Source organism: Terrapene carolina, unplaced genomic scaffold (assembly GCF_002925995.2).
Source record: "Terrapene carolina triunguis isolate 2854851 unplaced genomic scaffold, T_m_triunguis-2.0 Scaffold113, whole genome shotgun sequence".
In the NCBI taxonomy this organism is placed as follows: Eukaryota; Metazoa; Chordata; order Testudines; family Emydidae; genus Terrapene; species Terrapene triunguis.
This window is the reverse complement of record NW_020664464.1, coordinates 13,218,194-13,233,976: the sequence shown is the minus strand read 5'-3', so window position 1 is coordinate 13,233,976 and position 15,783 is coordinate 13,218,194. Positions and strand designations below refer to the sequence as shown.

The following is a 15,783-nucleotide window of genomic DNA, read 5'->3' as shown; positions in this document are numbered from 1 at the left end:
ATACAAGAATCTAAGAACCACCATGGAAAATGTTTGTAATGACTCTGCTATAAAGGACTTTGGGCTGCCTGCCTAGAATAATGCAGGAAACAATCGAGTATTTATTGCACCAGGTATAGAAACATGGAGGCAGTGGAGCTGCCCCCTGTTTATTTTTTGAACGATTTAGATTCAAATACACTCTGTACTAATTTTTTGGAAGTAGGGGGAGGAGGGATAAAATATCACTTTTTAAGTTCTCTGACAATATTTTGGCCAGAGACTCCCATTTATAAGTGTGAGTTAATAACTCTGGTTGGCCTTTTGGTCTCAAGCGATCTATATAGTCTGTCTAACCCATTGCCTTATTCATAGCACCCTGCCTTATTCAGATCAGCTTTTAATGATGACAATGTCAAAAAATAAGTGTCCAAAATATGATAGCGGCCACATTATTTTGATCCATTTAATACTGTAGTATTTGGTAAGGGTGCTTTTTGAAAATCATCAGCAAGAGAAATGAAATGCAGAGTAGCCTTTTGTGAAGACCAGGTTCCTTATTTACACGACATGCCTGCTGTCTACCTACCAAGGTTGGCTTTGGCAGCCATGTTTTAAAAGGTGCGTTAGCTGTCAGGGAAAAGGCATGTAATGTCAGAGCTCCTTCTTTGTTTTTGGTTTCTTGAGCAACTTAAAAGTGGTGAGCCTGGTAACATGAGGTGGTCCCTGTTGCCTGACCTGTTTCTTGCTGGCATGTAACTTTCTTATACCTTAAGATTCATCCTGAGTAAGCATCTTTTGGGGTTCTTCAAGGAAACCACTGAAGAAGTGGCTTACATATACCCCTTCAAAGACACAATGGACATTATCAATAACCTTCCATCATTCCCTCCATTAAGGTGGGATTTTTCAAAAGTACTCAGCATTGGCCTAACATTGCTTCTAGTGAAGTCAATGGAGTTTTACCACTGACTTCAGTGGGAGCAGAGTTAGGCAAACACCGAGTGCTTCTGAAAACCCCCCCCCAAATCAACAAATCGGTGATGTACAAATCTAGTATTATTTCTTTTCAAAATGTTTACTCTGGGCCTGATCCAAAGCCCACTGGAGTCAATTGTGGATGATATTGTGGTGTTAGTCATGTGGTATCAAGTAGCCCTGAGGCCTTGTTTATTTTTGGGCAGTATGTGAAGATGTTATACTATTAAATCTGTACTTGATGCAGTTGTATGGGAGAGGTGAATGTTTGGCTTACTATCCCACGGTAAAATATACAACCACCACCCACAGACAAGGCATTACATTGCCAGAACAAGCAATACCCCATATACCAATAACACCCTTCTGTAAAGGCTGTGCTGTGCTTGTGGGCATGTGCATATGCTAATGATCATTATTAGTCTTCCTCACATACAGGGGGGGAAAAACCCCTCTCTCTCTGGGATGAATTCAAAGAGAATAATTCTTCAAACAACATGCTATTTACAGATCTTTTCAATTAGCTGCTTATTTAATGTTTCCTTTAGCTTTTCAAACTGTAGTTTCATGTAGGCATCAAGGGCTCTGCCTTGAGACTTGTGAAGGATTTTCTGTGAAGTGCTGATTGGTCTCAGCCTCCATTCAACGGAGGTTGAGGGCACCCAGCACTTACCAGGATCAGGAAATAAACAAAGTGCTTTTAAAATTCTGGTGTGTGGGGGAGCATTGATTTATGTGCATGCATTGATTTCAAGCTACGATAGTCCAGCAGGATACAAAGCCTAATTCATAACTTGGCCCTATAAAGACTCCAGATCAGTAACAGAATAAACACATATAATCAGTTGATATAGCACATGAAGGATGCTGAGGAATAGCTGCGGAGGAAGAATAATCTCTCTCTCACTGACAGAAATTTCTCAAAAGCGTATTTCGTACCATACATCAGGGAAATCAAAAGCTTAGCCCACATTCTGGCTACATTTATCCTATTTTTCTAATTAAAAAAAAAAAAGGATTTTCAACTAAAAACAATCCAGCTTTAAATATCTAGACAAAGAGGATTTCTCCAGTCTCCTTTAATAAAGACCGCCTCTCTCAGAGGATTTAGAATGCCATTAATGCAGCCCTGTCAGTTTATGCCATACAGTACGATGGACAATTAGACTTAGCATGACAACAGCTCTCCAACCCCTTTCATGCCACAGGAATTGCACATACATGGGTGTTTGGTTTTCCCCATACAGGTTTCCAAAGGCTTCCTGCCTATGCCTGTTGTGTTGGAGTCAGCTGCCTTTAAGTGACAACTCAATATAAATTGTGTGTGGCACTCTACGGGCAGCTAACCTGCTATAATCAAGCATACCTCTCAACCTTCAGATCTGCCTGAAACAATTAAATTGTGTGACAAATGACCCAAATATGGAACACCTGTGTTTTGTTGCACATCACACCAGAATTGACTGTTTACAATGTTTTAAACTATACAATTGTTGTTTAAGGATTATTTTTTATTGCTTCCTAAATAAACCCAGTTGTTTAAAAAGAAAACAAGAAAAACAGAAATTCTACCGTATACAACCATAAGAATCCTGCCACATGAACCCTGACCCTTCAGATCACCAGCACAGCCCTCTACCACTTGAACAAGGCCATTTAGGGATCTGGGGCAAAAATCTGTCTGGGGATTGGTCCTGCTTTGAGCAGGAGGTTGGACTAGATGACCTCCTGAGGTCCCTTCCAACCCTGACATTCTATGACTCTGAGTTCTATGTGGGCCAGCTTTGGGGGCAAAGTGACACACTGTCAATAAATTACACGACTATTTGCTAGACAACAGTAGGATGGTGGGGGATCAGAATTAATTGAGTCTGTTCTTGCCCCTGGGAGAGAAGCATGGTTTAGTGGTTGAAGACGGGTTAGCCAAGTACATAGATTTGGTATGTTCATTCTGAAAGGCAGCACAGTTCAGCCTTGGGTCTATCATCATATAGACCTGAGTTTTATTCCTAGTTCTACTGGGTGTGATCTTGTCCAAATCTCAGTTAACTTATTTGTGAGACGGGGAGAATGATACTTGTCTCCCTCTTAGGTAGGCTAAGGGAGAGGTCTGAGGACATGCTCAATAATAATGGCTATGAAGTGCACAGAAATATGAACAGCAGGCAGTGCAAGAGAGAACCTTAGAACTCATGGTCTCCTAGCTCCCAGTCCAGTGCAGCCTCCCCTAAGCCAAAGGTCATTTTTCTTGTCTCTGATGCATCACCTGCTTTAGTGTTGCTGTGGAATAGAGGGTGTTTCGCTTGAAATGTGGAATGTACCACAAAATCTGAGCTGCTTGAGAAGTCTGTAATCACATACTTACAAATAGCAAGCATAACACCCTGTGCTTCAATTTGTGGTCTGAAATGTCCAATCTATGTGACAGAGATATCTGCAGCAACACAATGAGAAGTGCAGGGCGAGTGTAAGCATATGCTACAAAAACACACCCTAGGGATAGTGAGAAGCATGGAGGCCCAGGTGAAATGATTTCAGTACCACAGAAGTCTCTCATGCTGTGAAACACAGAGTAATCTGTGACTAGGTGCTCTACACTGCATGACTGTGTTTAAAAGAGATTATATTAAAATAAAATTAACACAATTAGCATTCTCTTTAGACAATAAATATACATGCTCATGCTGGCACAAGAAAACATCAGAGTTCTATTTGGCCATTTAAAAATAGATTTTGATAAATGCATTTATTTTGTATCATTTAAGGCAGAATTAGATCACAATGACAAACATTTTCAAAACAGGGTTCAGAGTGGTAGCCGTGTTAGTCTGTATCAGCAAAAACAATGAGGGTTTTAGCCCACGAAATCTTACGCCTAAATAAATTTTTTAGTCTCTAAGGTGCCACAAGTACTCCACGCTGTATTTTCAAAACAGAGTTACAATGTTTGCTTCAGATTGTGTGCTTACATTTGTGCACGCTGTGGCCGATTCAGCATAGTACTTAAGCATGTTAAGTGTTTTGCTGATTCAAGACCTTTTACTACAATTGCATGTGTACACTAGGTGACTGCACATACACATGACTAGTTGGATAACTTGGTACCAATTAAATGAAGGTAGGACATTGAGCATAGATGTCAGAGCTATGCTTTTAACAATTTGGCTCTTCAGGGCCCAGCTCCAATTTCAGTTACACAGGTGCAACTTCACTAAATTTTAGGACACTGGATACTGACATCTGTAGAAACAGTTATTTTTTGCATCCTTTGTTTCTTCTTTCATAATCCCCTCCTATGCTTATTTTCCCTTTCCATGTTCATTTTTGCAGCTTCCTGTACAAGCCTTTCCTCCTCACTCCCCAGCCCTTCCTCTTTCCTGGCCAGCTCATCACATGAGAGCAAACAGCTGTAACCCACATCTCTGAGTGTTTCAGGCCTAAAGCATCTGCAGAATTTAGGCCTAGGGCTATGTTTACTCCAAGGTCTATTTCTCTAATATAATTACACCAGACATGACATGGGCATTGCTAATTTTTAATGTGCATTCGGCTGAGGGCTTGTGAAAGGACAGTTGCAAATCTCCTCCCCCATCTGCTGTCCCAAAAGAGAGAGGGAAGGGTACTACTTAGTAGCAAAAACAATTTCTGTGTAAAAGCTTTTCATTTAAAAATGGATAAGGTCTCTACAATTCAAGGTATGTTATATGTTGTTAGAAGGAACTGCTTAATGGGTACATATAGTCATGTTTCTCAAGATGAAGACAAAAATATGAATATTAAGTAATGAATAATAATTTTTTGTGGAAGCTCCAGAAATCTGAAATGTACTTATATCCTCATCCTTATGGATAACTAGGTGCTTTTTCCATCTTAATAATACTTCCACTTCCACAGAGCCTTCCATCAAGGATCTTAAAGCACTTTATAACCATTAATTAATTAAACACTAAACAACTTTGTGAGCTAGGTATTTATTATCATTTACCAAATGGAGAAACCGAAGCATAGAGAGGATAAGTGATTTGCCTAAGGCTGCACAGTGATTCAGAGACAGAGAAAGCACTAAAATCCGAGAGTCCTGATCATCACATCCTTGCTTTAGCCACTAGGGAAAAAACCTGTCAGGGAACTGCAACAATACCTCATTATTTTAAATGATTGTTTTAGCATTAATAGATAGTATTGTTCTGATACAGAATCATAGAAATGTAGAGCTGGAAGGGACATTGTCCAGCACCCTGAGATATGGCTGGACCAAGTAAACCATGTTCTTGTATTTTACTTTTTGTCCTAGGTTCCGCTAAAATATTTCCTCCAAATATCTGTTGTGCCTTGCAATGTTGGTGCTTTAGTCACATTTTATATTAAAAGTCTATTTATTCTGCACTTGCTGCCTCTAATTCTAGTTCCTTCCTTCTCCGTATATTAAAAACAATAAACATATTTGCAACAAGGGAAGAAAAAAACCCACACAAGGGTATATAGGCCTTGTAGGAATCTCACCCAGTATGTCTATCTAGCATATTAACAAAATCTGTCAGTGATGCAGAGTTAATGTACAGTATAGTCACAGAAGAGCAAAGGTACATTTCTTTCCATCTTGTACAAAATTGCTGTTAGTTCTAATTCTAGAATAAGGGTGATGGACCTTATGAGAAAGTTCCATACGAATGTAAAAAGGCTGAAACTTAAAAGATTCTACAGAAATATAATAAGGCTCAATGCAAATTATTATAAAATCTATAGGCCTTGAATTCTCATTCATATTGGGCACCTTTATTCTGCTCTGGCAGTGTTAAGTGGCTTTCAAGTGGATGTAGCTGCAATTTATACTCACTTTAAGGCCCTGTTAGGCAACCAGAATGGTGTAAAGTGTAAATGTGAACTGGGTCCATAGAATTGAACAGAAAAATATACCCTTTCTATAGTTCATTTTAACCATCCTATAGAATTCTATATTCTTCTAGTCATCTTGCTCCAATAAGAACTATAGTGTAGCAGTTGGCATTCCTGAGCAGTGAGAATGCCTTTCCCCAGTTAGACTAAGTTCTTGCTTACTCTCTTCCCACCTTGTTGCCATAGACCTGGTGGACCACCAACCACTGCCCAACACTAGACTTCCTTTAACCCCTGGTTGGGGATTTGAGATCAGAATTCTCCTTCTCCTCTAGAGAATTCGATATAAAGGATATAATTTTTTGTTACATTCTATATTGTGATTCAAAAACCTATAAAGACTTGTTAGGTGTGAGAGGAGAATCAGGTTCCATCACTGTCTATTACAATTCTATGGGATTTTTCCATAAGGGGATGTAGGGAGCAGAAAGAATCCAGATTGATTTTTAGTTCTCAGATTGCTTTTGAAATGCTGTCAGTTGGAAAGAAAATCTTGTTTTGATCTATACACTAAGCAAATTTTACATAGAAGACAATGAGCCAACATACAGGGGTTGCCATTAAAAAGTCAATATCTGTCAACAGCAATCACAGTTATTCCATATTCTAAGTTCATATTCTAAGAATGTTATGTGTTTGGATTTTAATGGTGACTGCTGTCCATCAAATTGTCATTTTACAGTTACTATCTGACCACACATAAGATTATCTACCAAACTCACCCTTTGTTTATAGAACAGGCGCACTGTAGACAACAGCATCACAAGTTTTCCTTTGATGCTGTCTCTGCTCCCTCCCACCCCCGCCACCTGTTTTTTTCTGGAGGGATGGGTTCTAGGGGTCAGAAGACTATTCATTCTTTGTGGCAATTCAATCTTTGGGTTCTCTGCTCAGATTTCCAACAAGGATACCAATTAGTGCAAATTGCCGTGGTAGATTTTATGATGAGGACATTTGTCCACTAGAAAAGCACTGAAAGAACTAATCAGCAATTGATTGGGAGTCACTATCAATCAATGCCAGTCTGAGCTGGATTAGAAATGGCAACCTAAAAGTGAAATTCTATTACTAATTCCCTGTCTCATCCAGCCCATCCTTCTGCAATAAACAAGATTGTGTCTATCTGAGAGAAACTGCTTTCTAGTTTCAGTTTTAGGACTAACTTTATCTTTTTGTTTAACTTGTTTTAAAATTTGAACATGTTTTAAAGAATCTTAGAAGTTTTGCTCTATTTCTTTTCCTTTATGATTAGGGCCCTACCAAATTCACGGCCACGAAAAACGCGTCACAGACCGTGAAATCTGGTCTTTTGTTTGCTTTTATCCTAGACTATAGAGATTTCATGGGGGAGACCAGTGTTTCTCAAACTGGGGCTCCTGACCCAAAAGGGAGTTGTGGGAGGGGTCACAAGGATAGTGTGTGTGTGTGTGGGGGGGGGGGTCGCCGTATTGCCACCCTTACTGCTACACTGCTTTCAGAGCTGGGTAGCTGGAGAGCGGCAGCTGTTGGCCAGGCACCCAGCACTGAAGGCAGTGCTCCGCCAGCAGCAGCGCAGAAGTAAGGATAGCAGTATGCAACTGCTCCAACTCCTTTTTGGGCCAGGACTCCTAAAATTACAATACCATGAAATTTCAGATTTAAATAGCTGAAATTATGAAATTTATGATTTTTAAAATCCTATTACCATGAAATTGACCAAAATGGACCGTGAATTTAGTAGGGCCCTATTTATGATTGATTGCTAGCCAATAATCTATATGAGTATAGTATTTATATACTGCATATGTAATAGTGCATACCACTGGGTTATATATTAACTCCTGGAAGTGAGAGTATAACTGTCCCCACTTTTGAGTTGCTAGTGAGATTCAATGTCCACAGTGCATTGTTGAGCTTCTATAAACATTTCAACTAAGCGATTTTTTCCCCCCACATGAAATGAATGCAGGTATTTATTGATATATATAAACACATACAGTCCATGCAGTAAATTAGAAAAATATGACTGCTTAGTTTTTTTAAGAGCGCAGTATTTTGAGATAAAATTAAAAATAAGAGCAGATCTACTGGGTGGACAGGCTGCCAGCTGATGAGGTGGATCTGGCCAGCTTTACAACATGCTTCACAAATCCAAAGAAAGAGATAAAAGAAAAAACAAACCACATTTTAGAGTAACATACACTTTTCGTACATTTCTCAAATAGACACAAGTAATCTCTAGCATGCAGCTCCATTGTGTAACATGCCAGAGATCAGCACTCTGGCAGAATCCAGAATTCATGGCCAAAATACAAATATTAAAAAAATATAATAATAATCAGAGCAATCCTTTCAACATAATATGAAGAGGAAAGTAAAACCACAGGTTGTGAAATCGGATTACATTTTAGAGGTGGCACAACAGCTTTCAGGAGACTCTTAGAATCACATTTGAGAAAGTACAGTCACTCTAAATAGAATACAGTGGCTGATTTAGCTTAGAACAGTGTGGAGAATATATGGCAGTAAATTTCCAAACAGTGAAAAAATAACAATATAAAAAAAAATAACACAATTGTGTGTCAGTTAATCAGTGCATTCTTCATTCTATTCCATGGGATAACATATATTTTGTGATGTACTGAAAAACACTGAAAGAGAATGGCAGACTCTAATACCTTGCACAGTATTAGTCTTTCTCTCTCTCTCTCTTACTCACAGAGAAAGAAGTAGGGGCTGCTCTTAGAGTTTCTGTGAAGGACCTCATCTGTTAAAACCCCTAATTTCCTCAAAGAGAGGGACAAAATAACTTCTTTTATACCTGGTTGGAGTTAAGATAATGCACCTGCCTTTATGACTCAGCAGTAATTACCCTGCACTTTTATGCAAGGTTTAAGCACAGGACATCAGGATTATTCACTAGATTAGCCCTGGATCCCTAGGCAAGGACAGAGAGTCTGCCAGCCTGTTACAGATACCCAACAGCCATACTCCACTCATGTTAAAATAATCTCTCTCCGATTGCAGGGTTCTAAACTACAATCAGCACTTCATTTAAAAAAAAAATCCTCTTATCCAGCCAGACTGCTGCACTTGTTGCACTATGGTAGTTTCTTAGTACAACATCAATAAATGGCCACTTGTAGAGGGACAGACAGAATTCCATTTGTAAAAGTGAGCCACAGTTTAAAGGGATAATATCAGCCCCCAATTATTATACCCTTGGAAGTAAAATGGATTTCTGGAGGAAAAAAAAGATGGAACCAAGTGGAAAGGTAAATACAGGGAGAAATTCTCTGGTTTTCAGGATATTTATTTGCTTGAAAGCCATGTTGCCTTTGAGAACATAATGGAGGGGTAACATAAAAGGAGACCATTTGCATTTCGCATAGGGTTCCATGGACATGACAAGAAAGAATGCAAATAGGGCTCTCTGAGTCACCTTTCATGGAGCACACAGTCTACATCTAAAGGGCATTAAAGGGGATGAATGGTGATGCAGATAAGTTTATTATCTGGATCTAAACAATCTAGGGAAAGTCAAAACACCATTCTAAATTTTTTTTTGAATGAGCTCAAGATACATCATGGAAGCACACTTCTTCCTTAAGACTGTACCTAGTATTTGAATTGCTATATTTATATAGATTCAATGGGCTCTCTCTACCATTAGTAGAGATACTCATTTGTAAGTACTTCCAAGACCTATGCACATTTAAGCAGAAATGAAGGGGTTGAGCATCTCTTGCATGTCAGTGTTTGTTAAAAAGATGGTTCTTAGCTTTTTCCATTCCTCACACTGCATCATTTCACATGATTACACATCTCCTTTGCCATACTACGCCTGTTGGCACCATGAGGTTTAATTTAAATAGAAAACTGGCATTTTCCAGATTGCCAGCCAAATAAATCCTTAGGAGAATGTATTGGAAATGATGGCTTCCATTCTATTTGCACTGAACTGAGCACACACTCACCTCTCAATAAATAATGAAACAAAATTTTTGTAATATATCCACCGTCCACAAAGGGTCGCATCACATGATTTAACATATGGGTGGTAGCAATGAACAGGTCCCAGTAAAAGCAAAACTCAATGGAGCAAATCCTCAGCTAGTGTAAGTCAGTGTAACTCCATTCAATTCAGTACAGCTATGCTGACTTTTACCAGCTGAAGAGCTGGCTCAGTATTTTCAGACTGGATTCTCAATACCAAGTTGAGCAAAACTGGTGTATTCATTCCAAAATCAAAACCAATGGATGGAAAAGGAGTGGAGTGCTATGTCCTAAATATACCAATGAACTCTTCATGGATACCTAGATTTTCTTCACCCCAACACCCTTAAGCATTTAAAAAGGATCAATCACTTAAAAAAGTTATGTATGTATGTATATATATACATAAAAAAGATAAAATTTAGCAATACAGAAATTGGTACCCCAATACTAGCAGCTACTACTAATAGCTTTTCTGTGAATATCTTCTTCAATGAACGAGTCCCCTATCTCGAGCCATTTATTGAGAACATACAAATGATCTTGTAAGACATCACCTGATCAAAATTGGATACCTGACTTTGGAGTATGAGAATCATAAACACGCTTACGGTCTATCTGGTCTGCAAACACTTCCCCATAGATCATCCAATAGGGCATGTAAAAAATGTTCTTTGCCAGCTTCCACGAAGGCTCTTCATTGGGGAAAAGAATTGCCTGCCTTGCGACACCAAAGCTCATCAGAACCACCAACATAATGATGACAAAATACATCATGTCTATCATCTAAAGGGCGCAGGAGGGAGAAACAAAGATAAAGGAAACGAATTAGAGAAAATTATTTGGGTATGTTTCAACCTTGATATAATGAAAAAAATGTAAAGTTTAAGGATACAATTTTGTACATACAGGCTGGAGTTTTCAAAGGTGGTGAGTGGGGAAATTGGGTGCTTGGTTTGGCCGAGTTCATTTTCAGTGAGATTTTTCAAAGCTTGTTATGAATGTGTTTGCAGGTTTGAAATTATAAGCTACTGTTTGGTTGCACGGGCTGCCTGCAACTACTACAAATTCACTGATGTCTGCCCAACCCAGTTTGGGCCACACTTGCAAGATGAAGCACTGCTCTTATGCCATAGGTGGCGTCGACAAAAACGAGGGGCAGCCATGGGCAGAGTCCTCTATTTAGCTAGCAGCAGGCAATGTCCCAGGGGAAAGGAACTGAGGCTGGAGCTAGCATAAGGATTCAACCTCTCTTGGTCACACTGGAATAGTGAGTGGCATAACATAATGGCAGTTCGTTAGTGCAACATAATGGACAGGCACAGTGGTGACCAGTGAGATAGGAGGTCAGTGGAAGGACCAGAGACCCGCATGTTTGGAGGTGACCAGCAGAGGTCAGAGGACTCAGGGGAGGGTGAATTTTCAAAAGATAACATGCAAATATCATAGGGGCTCAGCCCAGATACATCTCCCCTCTGCAGTGTCTCATTAGCGTATGCAAATTACTCATTACCACATGGTTATAATGTCTGTGCATTCAGGGAAGTGCTTAGGAAAAAGGGATATCCTCAGTGCCCCAATACACACACATCAAGCCCAGTAAGTACTGGATAGGATCTTAGGCATGAGTTTGGGGACAGATGTTGTACTAGCAATAGGGATGAGAACCCCAAGAAAGGATATTAAAGGAAGAGTAACCCTTGGGAATGCCTAGAATATCTATCATAGGTGCTATGTAAACTGAAAAAATAAATATTAAAATTAACTAACAACATATTATGGTATGAAAAATATGGGGAAACAATTTTAGAGACCAGATTAAGGCTCCTCTACTGCTGCAGAGAGAAAACATGTGAAGACCAACTGGAGCATGCCATCCCTTTCCCACTCCAACTCAAGCACTGATTTCAGGCAGATGTACCAAAATGTCAGGGAAGAAACCAAACATACTGACAATTATCTTTGATGTTACCATAAGAGAACCTTTTAACCTTCTGGTATATTGTTTATCAGCAATCATGATGTTTGGGGCTCTTGTTGCTAGAAATAAGAGTTCATTTGTTTTTGTCTTGTCCACAAGCAAGATGATGTCTCATCTCTAGGCTCAGCCCTCTCAATCTGCCTGATCTAAAACTCAAAGAAGTTGATAGGAGTCTTCCTTTTGATTTTACTGGGGATTGGATTAGGGTGTGTTTGCCTGTTGTACCAAATTACAATGGCTAGTTTAACTTGATTGTTCAACAGTTTAATCATCTATTTGAAAAAGCTCAGTTAGCTGACAAAATGTGAATTGTTCCTGTATCAATATATTTATTTAATAGATTTATAAATATATAAAAGTTTAGCCCCACAGCAATTTCTAACTTGCTGACAAATGAAATACAGTTTGGATGTTAGTCTGTGTATGGAAAAGTGTTTGATACACCTCTTAATCTTGTGACATCATGTCAGAGACATTTCATCCTACCTGCAAATGAAAAGTAATTATATCATTATATAAAAATCAAAAAAGTAGATTTTAAAAATGTGCACATCCAGTCACTGAAATAAGAAGGTAATGGCAAATCCAGCCATTTCAAAGGCACCATCCTCTTTGTTTTATACCTCTAGTGCCCCCTCCCATTTCTGATTTAATTTCAGCCTGCACAATTTTATGCACTGTTTTTAATGAATCTAGTGGTAACACTTATCATCATTAATCCTCTGGCAGCACCTAAAGGCCCTAGTGACAATCATTGTGCTGGGTTCTGTACAGACACAGATGAAGAGATAGTAATTTGCCTTACTCTGACACATCGAAATTAATGAAATACTTGAGGGAGTAAGGTCAGAAACTTGCCCCTTGTCTGAAGAGTCTAAAACCTTGCTTATGATTTAAAATTCCACATAAATATAAATAGGATGATGGTACAGTTGATGCTAAATATGGGCCTTTTGGAGAATACAGTAGCAGTGATAAGGCTTGTTTGGTAGAAATAAGTTTAATCAAGTAGATCCTTCACATGCTTTACTTGTGTACTTCCCAAGCACATGAAATGAAAGAGGAGATTAGATAGAACCTAGAGAATGAAAATGAAACGTGATTTAAACAAAAATGTAGTCGGTGAACCAAATACAGCCTGGAGCAAGCAACTGCACCTAAGTATATGAGTGATATAAACGGGGCTGTCAGTTACACACTGGGTATAAGGTGGCCAGAAAACGGGTGTGATGGCAAATTTGTGCAACTCGTACCAATTGGGCATTCACTGTATGGGCAAAATGGGTATGTCAAAAATGCTGAGTGCATGAAAACAGGGATAAAGTATAAAAATCAAATAGCAGAAGGGCGTAAGATAAAGCAGTCCCCCTAATTTAACTTATGCCTTCCCCAGTGCTCCAAGGGCTATGTGGGCAAAACTCCCAATGCCTGCAATGGGTGTCGAACCCACTTATGGCAGGGATGCATTTGGCCCCACAGAATACCAAAGCAGTGGGAGGTTACGCTCCTTGTGCACATGCAGGGATATCTCAGAGGTGCAAATTACATTATTTTGCTACTTACACCCATTTGCAGTTCCTGCTACCCCCAAGGTGCAACATACGCTACCATTCATATCACCGCTGAGTTGGATTCAGTGACCTTAATGTCAATTCATCATAATGCTGACTGCCAGTGCCTCAGCTAGTAGGGGTCTGACAATCTATCCAGTAGCAAATTGGTCTCCAAGTTGCCTTTCCTGAGCAGATGGGTAAAAAAATGTGGCTGTGTATGGTACCAGTGACAAACAGAGGAATACATGGCTGTTTTGACATTCTTTTGTAGTTTTATGTGAGACAGGCAGTTTGAGCTGCAATGCTGGTATGGATCATCAGAAGGAGAAATTACAGTTTGGGACAAACGAGACTGAGGTGGGACAGGAGCTATTGCAATGGTTTCTGTCTGATCTGTTCCTCTCTCCTCTCTGTCTGGAAGCCTGTTTTCTCCTTTCAGTAATCTGCAGCAGCAGCCGTTTTTATCTTGAATGTTTTCTATTTGGACTTTGCAGTTCTGGGAGGTCTCTCTATTCACTGTCCTGTAAGCACGGTTCCCTTGGCTCCCCTGAAGGAATCCATAGACTCTCTAAGGCCTTTCTGCAGGAAAAAATACTTTTCAACAGTTTCTGTTGTGGTCTCTCTTTTTTCCTTAAAATGGGTCTTTCCCTTTGATTCTTTGCTATCAGTTCGGACCCTAAGAAGGTAACACACTAAAGAGAGGGTGAACTGGTTATTTTGGTGGCAGGAAGAGAGCCAGTATTTTGCACTGGTGTATCCTAAGTCTAGGGGTCTCTGGCACTCATTGCCTTGAAGTGTAGGGTTCTATATGCTTCCCCTAATCCAAGGCCCAGGAGTGAGTCTAACTCTTAGCTGCACAGAGGAGAGAGCAGCTCTCCGTCCCCACTGGTACAAGGAGAGAGGGATGTTATACTGCAGTTGACAGACTGGGTCTGCTGCTGAAAGTAGAAATTGTTCTCCATGGCAGATTCAATAGGCAAAAGACTACTTCTGAACCATAATGTGGATGCTATTAGGTTTACTGAGTATTGCGCTCATATTAGTCAGGCATTATTAATATTTGTGTTATCTGGTAAATTTAATATTCAATTGGCCCAGCTCTGCTATGTGTCAGTGATATTTTAATATTGATTTTTAAACACAGTCTAAACATTTGGAACACATGACGGGGCCTAATTTTGGAAAATGGAAGCCAGAGGTCTACACAAAACCTGAGCATGTAAATCAGACAGATGTGCACTTAAGAGGCTAGTTAGTCCCGTACATACTCATACAGTGCGCATGGGCATTTACATGCAGTTATTTTACATGGACACCTACTGAAGGTGCCTTTTAGTATGTGGACTTGACTTTCTATCTTTTGAGAATCTGGCTTTAGAGGCAAAAAATCCAACATTAATGCAATGTTACAGCTGAAATTTTAAACCAACAAAAGGGAGGAAATTCAAAGCTGTGGATCTCACAGCATTTCTAACTCACTACACTTGAATATGTGTTGTATTAGATATAACATGTTAACATTAATGCCCTAATATGTACATGCAATGTGACTCAATTACAGATGCTAGGGTTGCCAGGTGTCCAGTTTTCAACCGAACACTTGGTCAAAAAGGGACCCTCCCCAGCCCGGTGAAAATGAGCGAGTGAGCGAGGGTGGGGGAGAGTGAGCGATGAAGGGAGGGAGGGAGTGGGGTAGGGCAGGGCAAAGGTGTTCAGTTTTGTTCGGTCAGAAAGTTGGCAACTCTAGCTGCTGTGGTCACATGAATGGATTTTCAGCTCTCATAGGGAGGGTTCCTTTTGGTGCTTCCCCAGAGATAAAACGTGACATGACCCTGACAAAGTTCTGCCGAAGCAACTGGGGACATCACCAGGAAGGAACAGAAGAAAATCAAGGTAACACAGATGTGAGGCCTAAGATGGGGAAGACAGGAAGTGATCCTAATATGGGGCAGCAAGCTATAGCAAGACCACTATTATAATAAATATTAACAATATATGAACACACCACCCTTATTATAGCATCCTTCTTGTAAGGATCTGAAAGCATTTCCAAAAATATTAGTTAATTAAATAGACCTCAAAGCATGTCTTCAAGGTAGGTGAGAATTATTATCCCTCACGTTAGACCTGGGTAAACTGAGGCACAGAAACTAGTGAGATAACTTTGCTGTTGAAAGGGGGTTTCTGAGGTTGCCACGCAAAATAGAAGATTCACGTATAAAAATCTGTAGAAGCCTGGAGAAGAGCTAGATGCTGATCTCTTATATATAAGGCCAATCTGGAGGATGTGGGTTTGCCATGATGCTGACATAAGATAAAGGCACTGATTGCTAGGATCATAGGAAAATACTAGTGATTTGTAGTGATTTAATTCTGCCTACCCAAACAAATAAAATCAAACAAATGCTAAGAAAATATGGA

At 39.7% G+C, this 15,783-nt stretch overlaps 1 protein-coding gene across 5 annotated transcripts in view; it reads right to left on the bottom strand.

The window, feature by feature from the left end:
- Positions 1 to 15,783, bottom strand: part of TRPM3 (transient receptor potential cation channel subfamily M member 3) — a 595,793-nt gene that overhangs the window by 11,173 nt on the left and 568,837 nt on the right. For all 5 annotated transcript variants that reach the window (XM_024211010.2, XM_024211011.2, XM_024211012.2 and 2 more), the window contains one exon: positions 10,440 to 10,614. In XM_024211010.2, coding sequence (XP_024066778.2) covers positions 10,440 to 10,614 — 175 coding nt within the window. The remainder of the gene's footprint in view (positions 1 to 10,439; positions 10,615 to 15,783) is intronic.